The sequence below is a fragment of the Eufriesea mexicana genome, unplaced genomic scaffold (genome assembly GCF_001483705.2).
Source record: "Eufriesea mexicana isolate 0111107269 unplaced genomic scaffold, ASM148370v2 scaffold385, whole genome shotgun sequence".
NCBI classification, from domain to species: Eukaryota; Metazoa; Arthropoda; class Insecta; order Hymenoptera; family Apidae; genus Eufriesea; species Eufriesea mexicana.
In genome coordinates, this window is record NW_016908568.1 from 347,550 (window position 1) to 365,049 (window position 17,500).

At 52.3% G+C, this 17,500-nt stretch overlaps 1 protein-coding gene across 1 annotated transcript in view; it reads right to left on the reverse strand.

The window, feature by feature from the left end:
• orb2 (cytoplasmic polyadenylation element-binding protein orb2) overlaps positions 1–17,500 on the reverse strand; it is a 41,722-nt gene that overhangs the window by 21,119 nt on the left and 3,103 nt on the right. Inside the window, exon 2 of the mRNA XM_017896796.1 lies at positions 12,018–12,129. Coding sequence (XP_017752285.1) covers positions 12,018–12,129 — 112 coding nt within the window. The remainder of the gene's footprint in view (positions 1–12,017; positions 12,130–17,500) is intronic.

Sequence of the window (17,500 nt, forward strand, 5' to 3'; positions counted from 1 at the left end):
CCCTCCTTCTTCCTTTCTTTTCCTTTCTTTCGTTCTTTCTTTCTCCGTATCTTTCCCGTTCCGCTATTCTTTCCTCGTGTTTTAGCCGATCACCGGGCAAGCAGCGAACGGAGCACGGACGGTACGTATGTACGCGATGTCGTTGCTTCTGCCGTATACGCGAGCACAAAAGGTTGGGCGGTGTATCTCTGGATTAGCAAGGAGATAAGCGCGTCTCACGGCCAACGAGGTGAGAGCATTAGTTGCTACGTCGAGAGTTTACGCGATACCAGCGAAACGAAGGGAAAAAGGTCGTCGCGCGCACTTTGCTTCGATTCGGCACAGATCTCTGTCCAATTCGAACAGACAGATCGTCGTCCTTTTTCTTCACGATTTTCCGCTTCTTTCCCGAGTACTCGATTCGTCGACTTACGATCGACGTACACCACACGTTCGACTATATTTGTTTTTGGAAAAAGGCGTGGTTACGGTTACGGTCACTGTTACGGTTCCGACTGCGATTGCGCGCGGCGCGTGAACACGAGATGCGATGCGCGCTGCTCCAAGTTCGCTGAAGGAATGGCCGCTCCGCGATGGTCCCCGGCCCCCAGGCGTGGGAGGAAGCTGGTAGCGTGCGGCGGTGCGGCGCGGTGAGGCGAGGCGAGGCATTGCGAGACGAGGCGAAACGAACGTGGTGGGACGAAGCGAAGCGAGACCAGGCGAAGAGAGGCGAAGAGCGGCGAGACGAGGCGAAGTCCATGGCGGAACATGCATGTACAGTGGCGGTGTTGTGCGCGCCACTCCATCCAACGGTGCGCGCGCGCGCGCCACCGTGTGCGCGTATGGTACATCGGCGTGCGCGTGCGCACGCGCGGGCACCGCGTTCAGTTCATGTCCGCGCTCGTTCGTCCAAGAACGAGCGCGACAGAGTCGGAGCACGCGCGCAAAAGGGATCGATGGCGCCGCAGCGAAGCCGCCCGGAGAACCACTCGCCAGAGCCACATCGAGCGAGAAAGTGCCGTACGATCGACGGAGATACGAGACTCGTCCGTCCACGCGCACACGTCTAGTTTTGCGCGTATACGCGTACGAGAGGGCAGCGAGAGAGCGAGAGAGGGGTAGAGAAAGAGCGTATACCAGGGACAAACGAACGGCGCGAGTCGAAGCGAGTTGGAACGATGTATATACGAGATAGGGCTCGATGACGTACTACGGGTAGGAGGATGGTGGAGCGAGAGACGGAACACGCGTCGCAGGGACGTAAACAGAGTTCCAGATGCCCCGACGTAAACGTACCGTGCCTGTCTTTCTGTCCGTCCTTTCCGTGCATATCGCCAGTCGATGGTCTTAATCGCGTAAATCGTAAAACGCGTTACCGGCAATTTCCGATTTATCGTCGAAGCTGCAACCGAAACCGAGAACGATCGCGGACACGTAACCGGGCGTGATCGTTTCGAAATACGATCCTGAACTCGAGCGGTGGTGGTGGATGTCGTCGTCGTCATCGTCGTCGTCATCGTCATCGTCCTCGTCCTCGTCCTCGTCCTCGTCCTCGTCCTCGTCCTCGTCGACGTCGACGTCGTCCGTGGTTACCATGGGGTTAAGGTAGAGTTCGTATCAAATGGAACCGAGAGAAGAAGGAGCCGGTGGAGGATAAGAAAAAAGAAAGACGGAAGACATTGCACGCATGTGCGTATAAAGATACGAACGAGAGCCGCACGTACGATACGTACATAGGATGCATGTGTATACGCGTAATGGAAGTAAAAATAAGAAGAGGTATACGTACGCACGCGCATGTCGCGCATGTACGCGCGTGGCTAGGTATTCGACGCGGATAGATATTCTTATATACGTATAGATGCGTATGCGCGTATGTTGGCGCGCGCGACCCCTTGGTAGCGCGGTCGCATTGCCCCCGTTCACTGGTTTAGCATTGAAACGCGATGACTCAAAAACGAACGTGTGCCGCACGTCCCCGAGTGTTGGTTTAACGCGTGCATCTATCGCCTCCGATGTACACGCCTATCTAGTCGTACAGATCGTTTCTCTATTTGTCTCCTCGTTTTACTTTTCGTATACCCCCCTACCCTTTGCAATTTCGATCGTTATCGATCCCGACACGATCAGATTATATTACGCGTCATCATCGGTGACTGCTCCGATTAAAACGTATCGGCGTTCTTTTCCTCCCTTCCTTCCTTCCTTCCTTCCATCCTTCCTTCCTTCCTTCCTTCATTCATTCATTCCTTCCTTCATTCCTTCCTTCCTTCCTTCTTTCCTACCTTTCTTCCTCGTTCCTCTAGTAACGCGTTTTACCGAAAACGAATATAGATCGATGTGTCATGTTACGATTATGGAACGAGATAAAAACATTCGACATCTCGAACGTATCGATCCAAAGGGACTGGAAATTATACGTCGATGGACGCATTTAACCTTAAACGTCCTATGCAAATGGAAAAACGAATTATACGTAGAGAGGTACGCACTCGGTTTGACACGCAGTGTCTCCTGGATTATAAGCGATCGACGAACAGGTCACGCGTCCATCATCGACGCGAAAGGAACATCGCGTGGAGATCGCGGGAACGACAAAAATGTTCTAACGTTTCGTTATTCAGGCCTGTACAACAACGACGACGCGGAGGAACTCGATAATACGCTCAAGGTTGTCTGCTCGCGAGTGTACTGCTTATGCGCGCGTTTCTGCATACACGTGATATAGCGAAATACGCGAACGTTGTTCCGGCGCGTCGGTTTCTTTGGTCACGCGTCAAATTCGACTCGAAATCGAGTGGAATCCGCGCGCCACTCGTCTCCGTTTTCAACCACAACCATGATCGACCATGTTTCCACCGTTCGCGACGCGTTCGCCACGCGTTCGCCCGATCGCGACCTATCCTCCTCCATCGAATCGTACGAATGGCACGTTCGGTGCTCGCGTGCCCGTTCGCGTATACGCGCATTTATCGAATTATTTCTCCAATTTAAACAACGGATATTTTCTAGCCAACCATTATCGGGAATAGTTACGCAACGAGTGATACGCGAGTTTAATATCATTGCCATGTGACGTTGCGTTCCTCGTTGCCGGTTTTGGAAACTCCGTGTACAAGTCCGACACGCGACGCGAACCATGGTTTAAGCAGAAAAATCCGGTATCGTCCGTGCAACTTGGCGCGTTATACGTCCACCCGTGCATATACTTACGTACAAACGTTTACTACACGTGCGCGTATCGCTTCGAATCCGTGTTCGAGTGCTCGAATCGAACTGGTTCGTGGCCGATTTTCGGTAATGGAAACCGCGTCACGAGACACGGAATCGCAACATCGAAACGACAGTCTTTTCCTCTTTCTCTTTTCCTTTTTGGCTTCCCGGTATAAGGCGATTTCGCGCATTAAAAACGTCGAAGTAAACATCTTTGCTCGGTCGCGTGGTTCGTAAGCGATTATGCACGATGCACGGCGCACCGACAAGCGGTGTGTACGCGGTAATATGTAGTATACGTGATTCTCGTCCAACGCCGAGAGGTATACCGATACGAAGGATGCTTTAATCGATGTTCAAGGTTAAACGACAGAATTATTAGCGCTCGCGCATGTTGCGACACGCTCGCAGTCGCTCGCGATCGTCTCGCGGTTCGGCCAGCAGCACCACACCGAGGGTACCGCATACGTAGACGTCGTGTGTCGGCATTTCGTGACGCACACCCGTTACATAATCATCGGGCGTCCAAACGATCGTTCATACGGACCCTCGTGGTCGATCATCGTCGATCCGATTGCGGAGCGAAAAAATGTCAAATACAACGTGGCAGAAGAACCACAGGCGTAAACGGATAATTCGATAAGAGACATTGGTTTCGCCCTACGCGGGCACTCGTTTCTTCGATTCTTCGCCTCGGACAGATAATTTTCGTTATTCGCGAATGCCCCGATGTAGCAACGAGTTGGCATTTCGTAACCGATAACCCGCTAACAGCTCGACGACGGTCACCGATCATCGGTCAACCGACGTTAACGAAAACTTCAAACACGAAGCAAAGGTGGGAGGCGACGGAATTTGCGTACGTAGCTTTACCGTGAAAATTAGTGCATGCATAAACGAGGCTGCACGCGCGCGCGTGCGCGGTGCTCCGTTCGATCGAACTGCGCAACGGTACGATGGAATTTCACGAAGCAGAAACTCGAGTCGTACAATTTCGAAACGCGCAACGCCGTTTCGAACGAATATTCCCGCTTTTCGTGGATTTCGCGGACTCGGCGTCTCGTCGTTTCGTCGTTTCGTCGGTTAAAAAACGACGCGACGAAGAAGAAGAGGATGAGGAAGAGGAAAGATTGCCGGAAGCGCGACGGAAGTTTGAACTTTATCGAGAGCGCGATGGAGAGATGGAAGGAAAGAGGAAAGCAAGGAACGAAACGTTCCTTGGCCGAAACACGGTTGGCCCCTAAGCTAAAATAAGCGGAAGTAAGCAGCACGAGCGCATCTAAATTTAGACATGGACGTGTGCTCGTCGTCGGCCTTTCGGCCTTTCGGCCATTACGCGCTACCAGCTTAGTCGTTGCATATCTGCCTCACGGCCCGTCCACTCTTCTTCCTTTAACGTGCAACCGATTCGACTTTAGCTCCGGCTTCCACACTCGCGTGCACGCGACTCGGCCTGCGCCTTTTAGGCTCCATACATAATAGATATCGGAGATCCAGTCGAGTCGTGGAAAACTGTTCTCATTTGTATTTCGACACCTCCGACCTCCCTACCATTAGGCCTGTCGTTGCGTATTTCGAGCAACCACACGCGATACCGAGGAAGAAAGAAAAAGGAAAGAAAAGAGAAACGAAAGAACGGAAGCTCGCGTGCCATTTTACGAATACGAAGCGTACCGTTTCCACGCTTTTCGCGTCCATGCCATTCTTTTTCTCTTTTTCTTCTTTCCCCCGAGATTATCGTTAAAGCGTGGTCGAGGATCGAAGGGAGCGTCCGCTAATATTTGCCCGGATGGGGCGCGCGCACGCTCGCGACGACGGCCACGCCGGAACGCGATCGCGACGATCGGAAAAAAGAGGTTGCAGTCGGATCGATTCGGTATGCACGCAGCCTTATCGTAGATTCTGCGCGAAGGGTGGCTGACACGAAAGCGCGTACAAGAGACGCTGTACGAGCACGAATCGGCCGGACCAGCTGACTGCCAAAACAGCTGTGGCGATACACGCGATGATGGATCATGGCTTGGCCCGGTTCACTGGTTCGTCCTCCTCTCCTGTGCTTCTCCTTTTCGACCTCTCGACTCGCGATCGCGCGATTCATCGTTACGCGCGTGGCCGGCCAATTCCCGCTTCGCTCGGCCTCCTCCTCTCACCCCCGCCGCCACCACCTCCGCGCTTTCGCTCTCTCTCTCTCTCTCTCTCTCTCTCTCTCTCTCTCTCACTCTCTCTCCTCTCTCTCTCTCCTCTCTTGTCGCATACGACACGGAGCGTATACAGGGAAGAAAATCAGACAGCGAACTCGTAACGTAATGCCGCGCGACGCGTAACCGTACATCATCGGCGTACGGTGGTGATACGAACGAATCGACCGATCGTTTCGCGCCTTTCCAGCCAGCATCGATCGTTTATCGTTACCTTTACCGGGCGCGACTCGAAACGCGCGTACGATCTACGAGAAGAGAATTCGAACTCGTTTCTCGGCGTCGATTGTGTATCGTCGACCGAGATTATCGTCTCTTTCTTTTTTTTCTTCCTTCGGAGCGCTGGTGTATTTTTGGACTCGTTACGTAACGAACAATACGTCGTTGAACGATCGCGGGGACGAATCGCGTTTTAAAAATCGTTCGATAGGATTTCGCGAGCATCGAGATATTCGCCGCCATCTCCGGCGGGCGGTTGTTTTGTTGTCGATGAAACGAATTAAATTACCATCCACGTTGCAAAGTCACGCCGTGACGAAGAGGAATTCGATTCTCTATATAAAACGTTTGTTGTTCCAAAGTGAAAGTGACCGTTATCTAATTCCGGTGTTGGAAAAAATTCGAAAGTATCTTCCCTTTCTTTCTCTTGACGATTAATCGAAGATACGCGAGTCTATGGACGTTCCGGGGGAAAAATCGGTGCGCGGTCGAACGACCGTTTTCCCGCGGAGCGTAGACCAATCGGACAGATAAAAACTATCGCGTTTCGAAAGATAAGGCGAAACACGCCCAAAAAACGATATCGGTTAGACTAGAAATACCCACCGAGCGTCGCTTCCACTTCGGTCCACCGATCTCTTTTCCCGGCTTTTTACGATTACGGAACGAATCGACTCCATTCTCGTCTACCCGGTGTCGTTTGGTACTCCGTACGAGAGTACCACGCGTCCAATGCCACCGTACGTTTCACCGCGATATTTCTTACCATCGTAAATCTACCGAATGATCCGTCGCGACAGTTTCCTACTCGTTCCGCTTAACGTTCTAGCCTTTTCGTGCTACCGCCACTTTTACGATAACCATGCACGCGTTACGACGAATCGCTGTTACGTCACTTGTGCCATACCTTTCATGAGATATCGTAACCTAACGAATACGATACTCGATACCGTGCACGGTATCCTTGAATTTATATAATGGCTATTCTTTCGTTATTCGTTGGGCTTCTTTCCTTCCCCTCTATTGTCCACAGTGTCGATCTTTTTCATCCACACACACACACTCTCTCTCTCTCTCTCTCTCTCTCTCTCTCTCTCTCGCTCTCTCTCTCGCTCTCGCTCACCATTTATTTATGCATCTATTCTTTCGCGCATCTATCCGTCTCTACTTCGCTTCTCGTCGCGCGTTTCGCGTTGCGCGTTACGCGATAGAACGTTTGCGTAATAATTTTCGTCGTTTACGTTTTCGCTTTTCCAAATAATTGGACAGTGCGTTCCTCGACCGATCGCTTCCGTCGTACGTAAACTTTGGCAGCGAGAAACCGTCGTTTGCATCGATTCGCATCTCTTTTCTTCTTCTTCTTCGATTCTTACGACGCTGCGGCTACCGGCGCACGAGCAGTTTTACTTTACCTCGCGGAACGTATAAAGTAAAAATACGAGAGCGAAGAACGGTTCGAGAGTGGATAAAAGAAACGTAGATGTGCGTCCAAGCCGGCCAAAGTTTGCTCCTGTATCGACGAAGCGGGAAAGGAAAAGGAAAAGGAAAAGGAAAAGGAAAAGGAAAAGGAAAAGGGAAAGGGAAAGGGAGCGAAAGCGGAGAACAGAGGGACAATTGGGATCGCTGAATCGAGCAAGATCGACAGCGACCGAGAGAAAACATAGATCGGAAAGAATAGTACCGTTCCGGAGGATAGTTTTCTAAACGCGGCAAAAAATATTTAATTGCTTCTAGATCGAGCCAGGTTGATCGATTCTCGTTTCGATCACTTTACGCTTCGATAAATGAGAATTCTCGACGGATGACCGTGGCAAGTTGATCCCTTTGCGTAAAGGTGGAAAAGAAATTTCTCGGTTAACGTTTCCATCCTGACTATCGTCACCTCTACCTTCCCTTTGACCCTTTTCCTTTTTTCTTCCCTTTCGTTCGTCGTCGCGGATGATCGTTGATCCGAAAACGTCGAGCCGGTTCTTCGATGGCCGATCGGCGCGATACGCCGCGAGACGCGTAATTCCGTGAAAATGATAAGCATCGAAAGGGCGACCTTGATAGGTAACAAGTGCAAGGCCAAGAAAAGGGTCTTTCCCGTGTCCCGGAGCGAGTAGCAGCGTCGACCATCTCGTTCGTTCCTTCGTATGTTCGTTCGTTCGTTCGTTCGCCCGCCAACCGCTTTCATCCACTCTCGCTCTTGCACCCTTTTACCCTTTTTATTCTTTGACGTAAGCCTTTTGTCCCTCAGGATATTTGCGGAGCTTTGTTTCGTTGACGGCATGTACACCGGCTTAAATATACGTCGCTAATGGCACGGAACCGAAGATACAAAGGGTTGTTCGCTACTGCCGTCGCTGTTACCGTTGCTATCGCTGACGTTCTCCTTCTTCCCGTACCTGTTACCGCTTCTGTCGCTGCCTACGGTTCTCGCTCCTCCTTCCCGATAAACGTTTATTTTTAATTTAACCGCGGTCGAGAAAATAACGCGCGTATCGGGGCGAAAGTCGAACATCGACTCGAGAAATGGAGGAATCGCGCGCGCGCGCGCGCGCTTTTATTTCGGAGGAACGCGTAAAGAACGAAAAAGGGAGTTATCGCGCGGTGGATGGAAGATCGAACGTGGTCCGAAGCAGTCCTTTTACGTTCCGCGAATACGATATACGAAGCGCAACATCGCAGGTCACTGCAATGCGGCTGATGGTGGCAGTTGGTCAATAGGCAAGCAGCCAATTTCGATCGAATTTAAATAAGCCCTTGTGCCATTTTGCACTGTCAGCTTCGAACCTCTATATATACGCGTTATATATATATATATGCGTATCGTTTGAAAAGGAACCTTGTTTCGGTGCGTGGACAGGATCGCTGCGTAGAATGAGTCGCGCCAACGATCGAACAATGATCGAAGATCAGAGATCAGAGATCGGAGATCGCGGATCAAAGATCGAAGATTCGCGCGTCTCGTTACTCGTTCGATCGATACAGCAGCCGTGAAAGACGAACAACACGAAATCGAATAATTAATTTCGATCGACGCGATCTCGGCGTTACGAAGCACGATACCGCGGAACCACCGTCTTCCAGAGCGAATTTCGAAACGCGCGCTTGCGCGCTGCAAAGTGCTCGTGGTTCCTTTTACGAGCCACCTAGAGATGGCGGTACGCATCTTTTCCAGTTGGTGCATCATTCGAAGAACTCGTGACGCGTGTACTTACTCGGTCGGTACTCAGACTGCACGCGTATCGATGATACGCGTTCATGAACGCGTAACGCGTTTCGCCGACTCTTTACAGTTCCGTCCAGTGATTCGCCAGTTCCACGCTTCTATTTATACGCGTATCTATATAAATTCTCTACTTATCGATGCGCATGATTCGTCCTTTTGCGCAAACAAAGCTTATCGGTTTCGCGCATTTTCCGCTCCATCTTTCGTTCCTTTCAAAATCCCGTCCACGCAACGGTGGTATACTTGGATCTTCTAAATCCGTAAAATCGTTGGAAAGTTTTCCCGAAAGATTATATTTCCTCCTTTTTCCTTTCTCTTCTCTTCATCCTTCTCTTTCTTTTATTTCGACTACACGACCCGAATACTATTTTTAGTCCAATCGTACCTTATCGCTTTATACGCTTATTGTTTGCACCGTTTTACCGTCTTATCGGACGTCAGCTTCATTTTTTGGATTATTATCTCTAATTCACGCCCGACTACTTTATCGCGTTATACGACACACAACCGACGAGATCCGTGGTGGCACGTAACAAGTAAGCGCTGCTACACCGGATATTTCTCTTGTCCCAAGACGTACGACGATTCGCGAAATTCCGATCGCGTTCGTTACCTGAAATAAGATACCCGACCATCTCACCTGCGCCGCGATCGCGTCATAGTACAACTTTTTTTGCGTGGACTACGATCGATAACCGGCCGCATCCTCGTCGAGCCATCGTCGCATAATCTCGGCCAATATCGCGTCTACGCGACGCCATTTCGTAACGGGCAAACGCTTGGTCGCACCGAGCAAAGTCATTCCCTACGTTTTCTTTTCGGTCGGATCCGACCACGATCCGCCGTGCCACATTAATGCCGCGCTGGATTAAGCTCGAGAATCGCGAAACGACAACGGCGTCGATACGACCGGGATCGATAGGAGAAATCGTCGCGACGAGTCCACGCGTTTCTCGGAGAGCAAAGATACCGAAAGATACCGAAAGATACCGAAAGATACCGAAAGATATCGATGTATAGCGAAAAGAAAACTAAGCGACGACTCGCGTAAAACGCAACACGCGCATCCCGAACTAACGGTCTTCTCTTTATCCATTCACCTCTTCGATTACGCGTATGCGATATAACGGTTGTGCGCGGGTACCGAGATGGGGTGCGCGAAAGATAGAAAGGGAACGGAGGGGTAGAAAGCACGATCCAATGAAACCCTAGAAGGCTGGAGCGCGGCGTAAAACCACCCTCTATGAATCCCGTCGGCGTTACTAACCGATTACGCGACACGCGTATTCGCGATATATAGGTCAAAGAATGAAATCGTAAAGCCCGTGTCGTTCAAGGACGCAAAGTTGGCCGCTAGTTGGCCACTAGGCTCTTCTCTGTCTCTTCTCTGCCTCTTCTCTGCCTCTTCTCTAACCGGCGTATAACCGACGTCGCGGTGCTTCCCGACGCGGCAATACGAAAAATCCGCCAAGATAACGGAAAAAACGATGAGCTTATTCTTTAAGAGACGGGCAATTTCCTTTCGTCTTTTAATTCCACGCGATTCCAGTATTCTTTCGCAGCGTTTCTCTCGTTCATTTCCTGACATAGAAATACGCTCGCAGGCTGCGAACGCAAAGGCACGTGACGCGAGGAGCGTTTCGTTTGGCCGAAAAGAAGGACTACGCGAAGGTATAGGAGAAGGTGTACGCGCGATACTGGTTGCCGGTCTCGAGGTTGCACTCGCATTTTCCGAGACTTGACCTACTACTGCTGTTGCAGTTTAAAGTGCCGTGCTGACACTTTTAAAGATGGCGTCGTAGCAAGCACGCCCACTCAGCGGAGCCTTACAATGCCTCGAGAGAGGTTTTTGTTCTAGAATAAAGACTCGTTCGCACTCCGCGATTCGCTATCCTATCCTCTCTACCCTCAACCCTATTATTCGTTTTTCAGCGGCGGATATCTTCGACTAGACATCGTTTCGCGCGAGGGTTATTTTCTTTTCATCCTTCTCCCTCCCGCCTTTCTTTCTTACACCTCTATCCAGGCGTACAGTTTTATCGGAAATCGTTGTCTCGTCGCGAATATTCGTTCGCGGATCCCGCTGGATCGTTATTTCCGACGTTATTTCGATCGTAGACGGGAACGATCTCTAATTACAGCCAAGAGGGTCCGTGACGAACCGAAAGGCAAAGGGAGACTAGACGTCGGCGGTGGTTTTCGAAGGGAAACGCGATAATCACGCGATAGGATGGCGAATCCGCGATCCGGTTCGCGCCACGATATCTCTCTCGATATTTACGGAAAAACGTGGCTGTTGCTCGCACACCGGTGTACGCTACCGGGGACAGGAGGAGTCGACGTTGGCGTCGACCGACCACTTCATCCTTCTGGTCGTCGATGTCGGTGGCATCGTACGGTTTCGGTGTGTAGACGACCACTATAAGGATGAAGAGGCCTCGCGATACCACCCTTGCCCTTGACTACAGGCGCGAGACCGCTTGTCTGAGGGTTGTGCCGGAGCTCGCAGACAGGGTGAGTAGACGCGCGAGAAAGAAAACGAGGCGGCGAACGGAGGGACGGGAAGGAAAGGGAAGGAAAGGGAAGGAAAGGGAAGGAAAGGGAAGGAAAGAGAAGGAAAGCGAGTATAAGGGGGAAGAGAAAAGGAGAGAAAGAGGGAGGGCACAGCGAGACGCAAAGCGTTTGCGAGTCTCCTTCCTACTTCTTTTGGCTCAGCCTCTGTGTGTCGGAACGTCGTGCTCGAGCTGGACGCGTAGATACAGTCGCGTGGAATTCGCAAGCTGTACTACGGGATAGAGCGAGTAAAGCGCGTAGAGTCGCGCGTCGAGTGGAGAAGGGTGCCGAGAAGGGCTGGTCTACGTTAAGTGGTCGGTTGGGTGGCTGTTTCGTTGGTCTCTCGTTGGTCTCTCGTTGGACTCTCGTTGGTCTCTCGTTGGTTTCTCGTTGGTCTCGTTGCTCGGATAGCTAGTTGACTTATTCCACGCGTCGAATCCATCCGCGGTCGTTACCTATCGCCGATCATGCTTCGTTATGCACGCTCGAGATGCTTCTCGAAATATTTCCTCCACTTTTCTCATTCTATGATCTCGGACGCTTCTATGGATCTCGGACTCGAACGAATATCTCGGACACGCGGAGCACGCGAGAAAACGGAATAAATGACAAACAACGGCAAATAACGAATCCTCACTTACCTTTCACGTGTTCCGGAGTATCCGCTGTACCAGCTCGCATGATGTCGCTCAAGTAATGCTCCAACGTTCTCATACTGTCCAACGGCGAGTTTCCATTAGCCGTCATACGATCCTGCAACACACGTCGTCGCAATTCCTTTACTATTTGACCTCGTGTCGAAAGAAAATCGCGGTATCGTTCCTTAGTTTCTTTGCCAGGGGTGCTTCCGCACCGTCCAGTCCGATTATCGGGCATACGATTCGTTCTCGGTTGCCACAGTCGGCGAATTTTAATTTTCCCTCGATTCTCGTTATCGCGCATCATCGAAACCAACCCCCCTCTCTCTCTCTTTCTCTCTCTCTCTCTCTCTCTCTCTCTCTCTCTCTCTCTCTCGGAGAAAGGGCTATTCAGCAAGGACGAGTATCTCGATAGAAAACTTACCCGACAGCGATGTCGCGCGGTCGGATGAATAGGGTAACCAAAGACTAGGCGGAATGGAAGTACGGGGGTGTAGAGAAAAGGGGACGCAAATTTATCGGTTAAAGTCTATTTTCCATCGAGAAAGTTAGGGAAAAACGAAAATCGTTCGTCTCGAACAGGTTCGCTCGTCGCTGAAAATATACGCGCGTCGTCGGATTCGTATTACTCGACACTTTTTACGCTTTCTCGCGTCAAGTTACGCCTTTGCGAAGGAAGAACTGGAAGAAGGAGAAAAAGGGGAAAAGAAGAATATAGGGGATAAACGATCGACGGAAAAAAACGCGACGATTTCATTCGCGCGCCAAGGATTTCCCGAAATCCGTTTAAAAGCAAACGATCGATGGCGCGAGTGTCCGACCACGCGTCGTGTTTTACTACTGAACTCGTTTCGCTACGAGAGTTCGTTACGGGAGAAAACGTTGCTACGATATTCCGATGAAACGATAACGAAACGGGCAATGCGTGTTTAGTCGAAACTCTGGCTAAATACTTGTCGCAAACTCGTCGCTGCAAAGTTAAACGCAGCGCGCAACCTAACATCGCCGTTTAACGTCAACCACGAGATTCACGCGATCGATCGTTCGACGCGGAACGAAACAGAACGGAACGGAACGGAACGGAACGAAACGAAACGAAAAGACCATGGCAACGCACGGGTCCACCAAGGTATCCGACAAGACGGAAAAGGGTTTCGGAGTGCGCGAAAACGAACAAGAGCGAGAGAATGGATAGAGAGAGATTAGAAAAAGAAGGCGCGGAAAAGTGCGCGAGCTCGATGCCGGATAATCCATCTCGTGCTCTCCCATCGTTCTTATAAGGCGGCGCGCGGAGGCAGAGGTGCAAAGGTAGCCCCACTTCTCTCGCATTCGCGTTTTCTTCGTACTACCTGCAACCCCGAGGTGTACTCTCTCCACCCTTCCACGTGAACACGGCTCTCCGTGTTCCAACCCACTTCCCCTTCCCCGGTTTTACAGCAGCGCACACATTGCCGCAAACGTGACTGGACTCACGTGCGCGCGCACGCAAGCGCGCCCGCGCTTCTCTCCTACACACGCGTATATACGCGTTCCTAAACGCGAATCACGAATGGCCGCACGAGCACCCTGCTAGCCGATTTCCGTGCACGCGCGCATATCCGTGTGCGGGCACAAGCGCGGAGCAACCTTTTCTCTCCCCCTCGCTCTCTCGCTCTCTCTTTCTCCCTCCTTCTCGTCCTCTCGCTCCGTTTCCGTCTAGCAGAAGGCATGCTAGAAAATCAATATAGGGAAACCAGGAAGCGACGGCAGGGCGTCGACAGCAACCTCCGTGCAGGCTCCATCGCAGTACCACCCCAATTTCACCCGATCTTCCTCTCCTCTTTCTCTTAATTTTCCTTATCTATTTACCTATTCAATTTCCCTTTCGCCTTTTTTCCCCTCTATACCTTTTCTCCGCTCTTTTCATCTCGACATCGCTCGATCCGTACGCTCGCGAACGAAAAGCAAGACACGAGCAGAAGAGACGAGGGGGGAAACCGTAATCGACGGGGCATCCTCGATTGGTTTACGACGAAAACGAAACGACGAAAATATCGTTTGGCAGCCAGCGAGGAACCCGATTCGGAGCATTTTTCCAGGCTCGATCGATCCTCGCGACCTCTTCCCCTATCGTGTCGCGTGAAAAGTCGGTTCACGGAAGAAACGGAAGAAACGGGACGGGACGACGACCACGACTACGACCACGAAGAACACGAATTCGAAGAAGGATTCTGCGCTATACGACCGCAAGGGTGTGTTCTCGCAACAACGTTGGCCTACTTCCAACTACGATAGCTGACGAAATGCAGCCACGTCGTTTGCTTGCCTTGCACCTGTAAGCGTACAGAGCTAGCCACGATCGCGCGAACTCGCCTCTGCGGGTGGAACGGAATCGTCGTACGCCGATGAAAATACAATTCGGCGATCGTTTCGTTGGTAATTTAAAGGAATCGATGGGAAGGCGCGCTGGTTCCGAGGATTCCCCTCGAGACAGAGAGGGTCGCGAAAACGCGGAACAAAGCGTGGTCGCGGGATCGCGCAAGGACGCGACGCGACCCGCGCAGCTCTTACGTCGAGAATTTCGGAGCGTCCGGAAGGAGAAGAGAGAAAGATTACGCAAGGGGGCGAAGCGTGCGGCACAAAGGGAGAAAAGCGCGAAAGGGATTGTTAGCGAGCGTATGCGCGCGTGCACGTATTCAAACGTGTATCCATCTTCGGCTGCTGCATTTCCGCGCATCCCGCAGGTCTAGACGCGACACCGTTCTCGCGCTACCGGCCGTTGTTCCGCGCGCGTTTTGTACTCATCCGGTCTCTTTTCCTTTCGCTCCACGAACCAGACACGCGTAATTCGCCGCGCCCCGACACCTCTTTTCCTCTGCGAAAATAGGGACAAAGAGAAAAAGAGAAACGCTCGTTCTCGTTTTTCTCGAATACGCGACGAGCCGACTGTGTACGTATATTCCACCTGGACGTTCTCGGGATATCCATCAGACTGCATACCCGTGCACCCATGCGAAACACGATTATCGTTTCGTCCCGTTGGACGACGCGACGTGGCCTCGCGAGAATACTCGCTGCTACCGCGGAAACCACGTCGAACGAGAATGGATCGATGGATCGAGCGATGGATAGAACGATGGATAAAGCGATGGATCGACGAGGGCACGGAAGCCAAAAGCAACGGCGCAACGATGCAACGGCATAGCGGGTGACGGGCATCCCGACGTAACCTGAATCCCGAGGCAAGTGCGAAGGAAACGATTCCAGTCGGCGCTACCGTGAACTAGGTCACCGTTGGTGGAAACGGGCTGAATCGAGGCGCGGCATGGAGTGCCACGCCACGCCACCGCACCGCATGGCACGACGCGGTGGCGAGCGGTGGCGAGCGGCGGCGAGCGGCGGCGAGCGATACGGCAAAGAAGGGGTGATGGAGCAGAATGCGAAGGGTGGATACAGTGGATGGCGAGGGAAAATTTATAGCGTCGGAAAGGTGGAAAAGGTAGAGAGCGCTGCCGTCGACGCGCGCCGATACTGGCTCGAGGACAGTTTCCGCTCGATCGCGAAATTGCCTAACGTTTATGGAGGAAATATTCACGCGACTTTGTCGCTTATCCGAAACGAAGGCGAAGCGACCGGTGACGATGGTGGTGGTGGTGGTAGTAGTTGACGTTACGAGGTATCAACGTTGTCCTTGCCGGAAGCGCGCAACGGTCGCGGAGGAAGAGCGCAACGTAGAGCGGTTGCGTTCGATAGCGGGTGGTCCCGCGCACACCCTCGCTGCAGGGTCGCCGCGCGATGCAGTCCGCCGAGTTTTATTACATAAGCCAAAAGGTCGCGTAGCGAACGATCGATCGATACCAGCTCGATAATATTTTCCCGTTATTCGGCCGAACGAACGCGTTCCACGGTTTTTCCTACAGTCGGGAAAAGAAAGGAGAAAGAAGAAGAACGCGAGGAAAAGAAGGTATCGTCGCGGCGACGACGACGACGACGACGACGACGACGACGACGAGGACGAGGATGACGACGTAGCGCGTATTCTAGCACAGATAAGAGAACGCGAGGAAAAGAAGGTATCGTCGCGGCGACGACGACGACGACGACGACGAGGACGAGGATGACGACGTAGCGCGTATTCTAGCACAGATAGGGGGATTTCGATTGGTCGAACGAGGAGTCGGAGAGAGTGGGTCGGGGGTCGGTGGTGCAGGCGTGGATTCCGAGGAGGTCGGTCGGACCACGCGACGGGCGGGACACACCGTGGAGAGCCGTGGCTCGCGAAAAATCTATATCGCGCGAAACCGGAGTGACCTATAAACCTCGTACCGGGTCGGGTCACTCCGCACCGGCGCAGTCCCGAATTCAAATAGGAGGGATCTTAAATTGGGTTAACGTCCGGATATACCGCGTCACCGGAATTAGTCGAAAAAGTTTGCCGTTGCATCTTGGTCCGCGCAAGCGAACCCGGGCCACGACGATGGCTCTCGTTATCGCCACGCGTATGCTCGTGCCCACGATTTACGCGCGTAACGCGTCGCATCCTCCGTTTAGTGCCTCTCTTTCACCCACGAATTTACGGCTCGAGTGTGCAACCCGATCAACGCTTTCTCGTCGCAAACACCGGATAACTCCTGCTCGGACACGATCGCCCTCTCTACCGTTTCTTCTTCATCCGGAAGATCGCGTTTTTCGCCATTTTCGACACGCGCTTTTCTATCGGCTGGTCGCCGCTTATGAAAACACCAGATGCCAAGCGTCACCGCCTACAATTCGATAATCGTTTCGAACAGCGATATTCGATACGCGGATGAATTTCCGAGCCATCTCGATTCGATGGATCGCGGCCGCGCGTTTCGCCTCCTCGTTCATGTCGTTCGCGAGACTGTTTGAAATTTACCGCGCAACTTTCGGCTCGCTCGCGTTTTCGTTTCGCGTCGCAGTGGCACGCACGTGTTTCGTAACGTCGAATATCGACGACGCTGCGTAACGCCACCGCGTCAAGGTAAAGTCAATAAAAATCTTTATCTTCGCGCGCGTCCTATGTTTTTCGAATCGACACGCCGCGAGCTGCCTTCGTTCCCCGCCGTCCCCGATCGTAATCGTCTCGCGGGCCGAACTCGCGAACTAGAACGCGTCCCAGTTTTCCCGTTCCCGTTTTCACCGCGCCAGGGATAAATATCTCTGTCGTTGTTGGTCGATTTTTCCACGGGACGAGGGAACGCGTGGATAGCTCGAGCGAGGAACGCGTAAATAGAGAAGCTCGAAGCGTAATCGGCGCTCGTCTTCGATTGGTTTGCTCCGGCTGGCCAACAGGCATACGAGCACGTGCCCCGATTCGCTCCCAAGGTGAATGACGACCGACGAGTTATCGGACTTGGAGCCCGAGCATTTTTTCGCTCCGTTGAACGGTTCGCTAACGCCACTAACGCCGCTAACGCCACGCGACCGTGCCGCGGCCCGCACCGCGCACCACTTCCTTTCCATCGCCTAGCATTATCGTTTTTTCC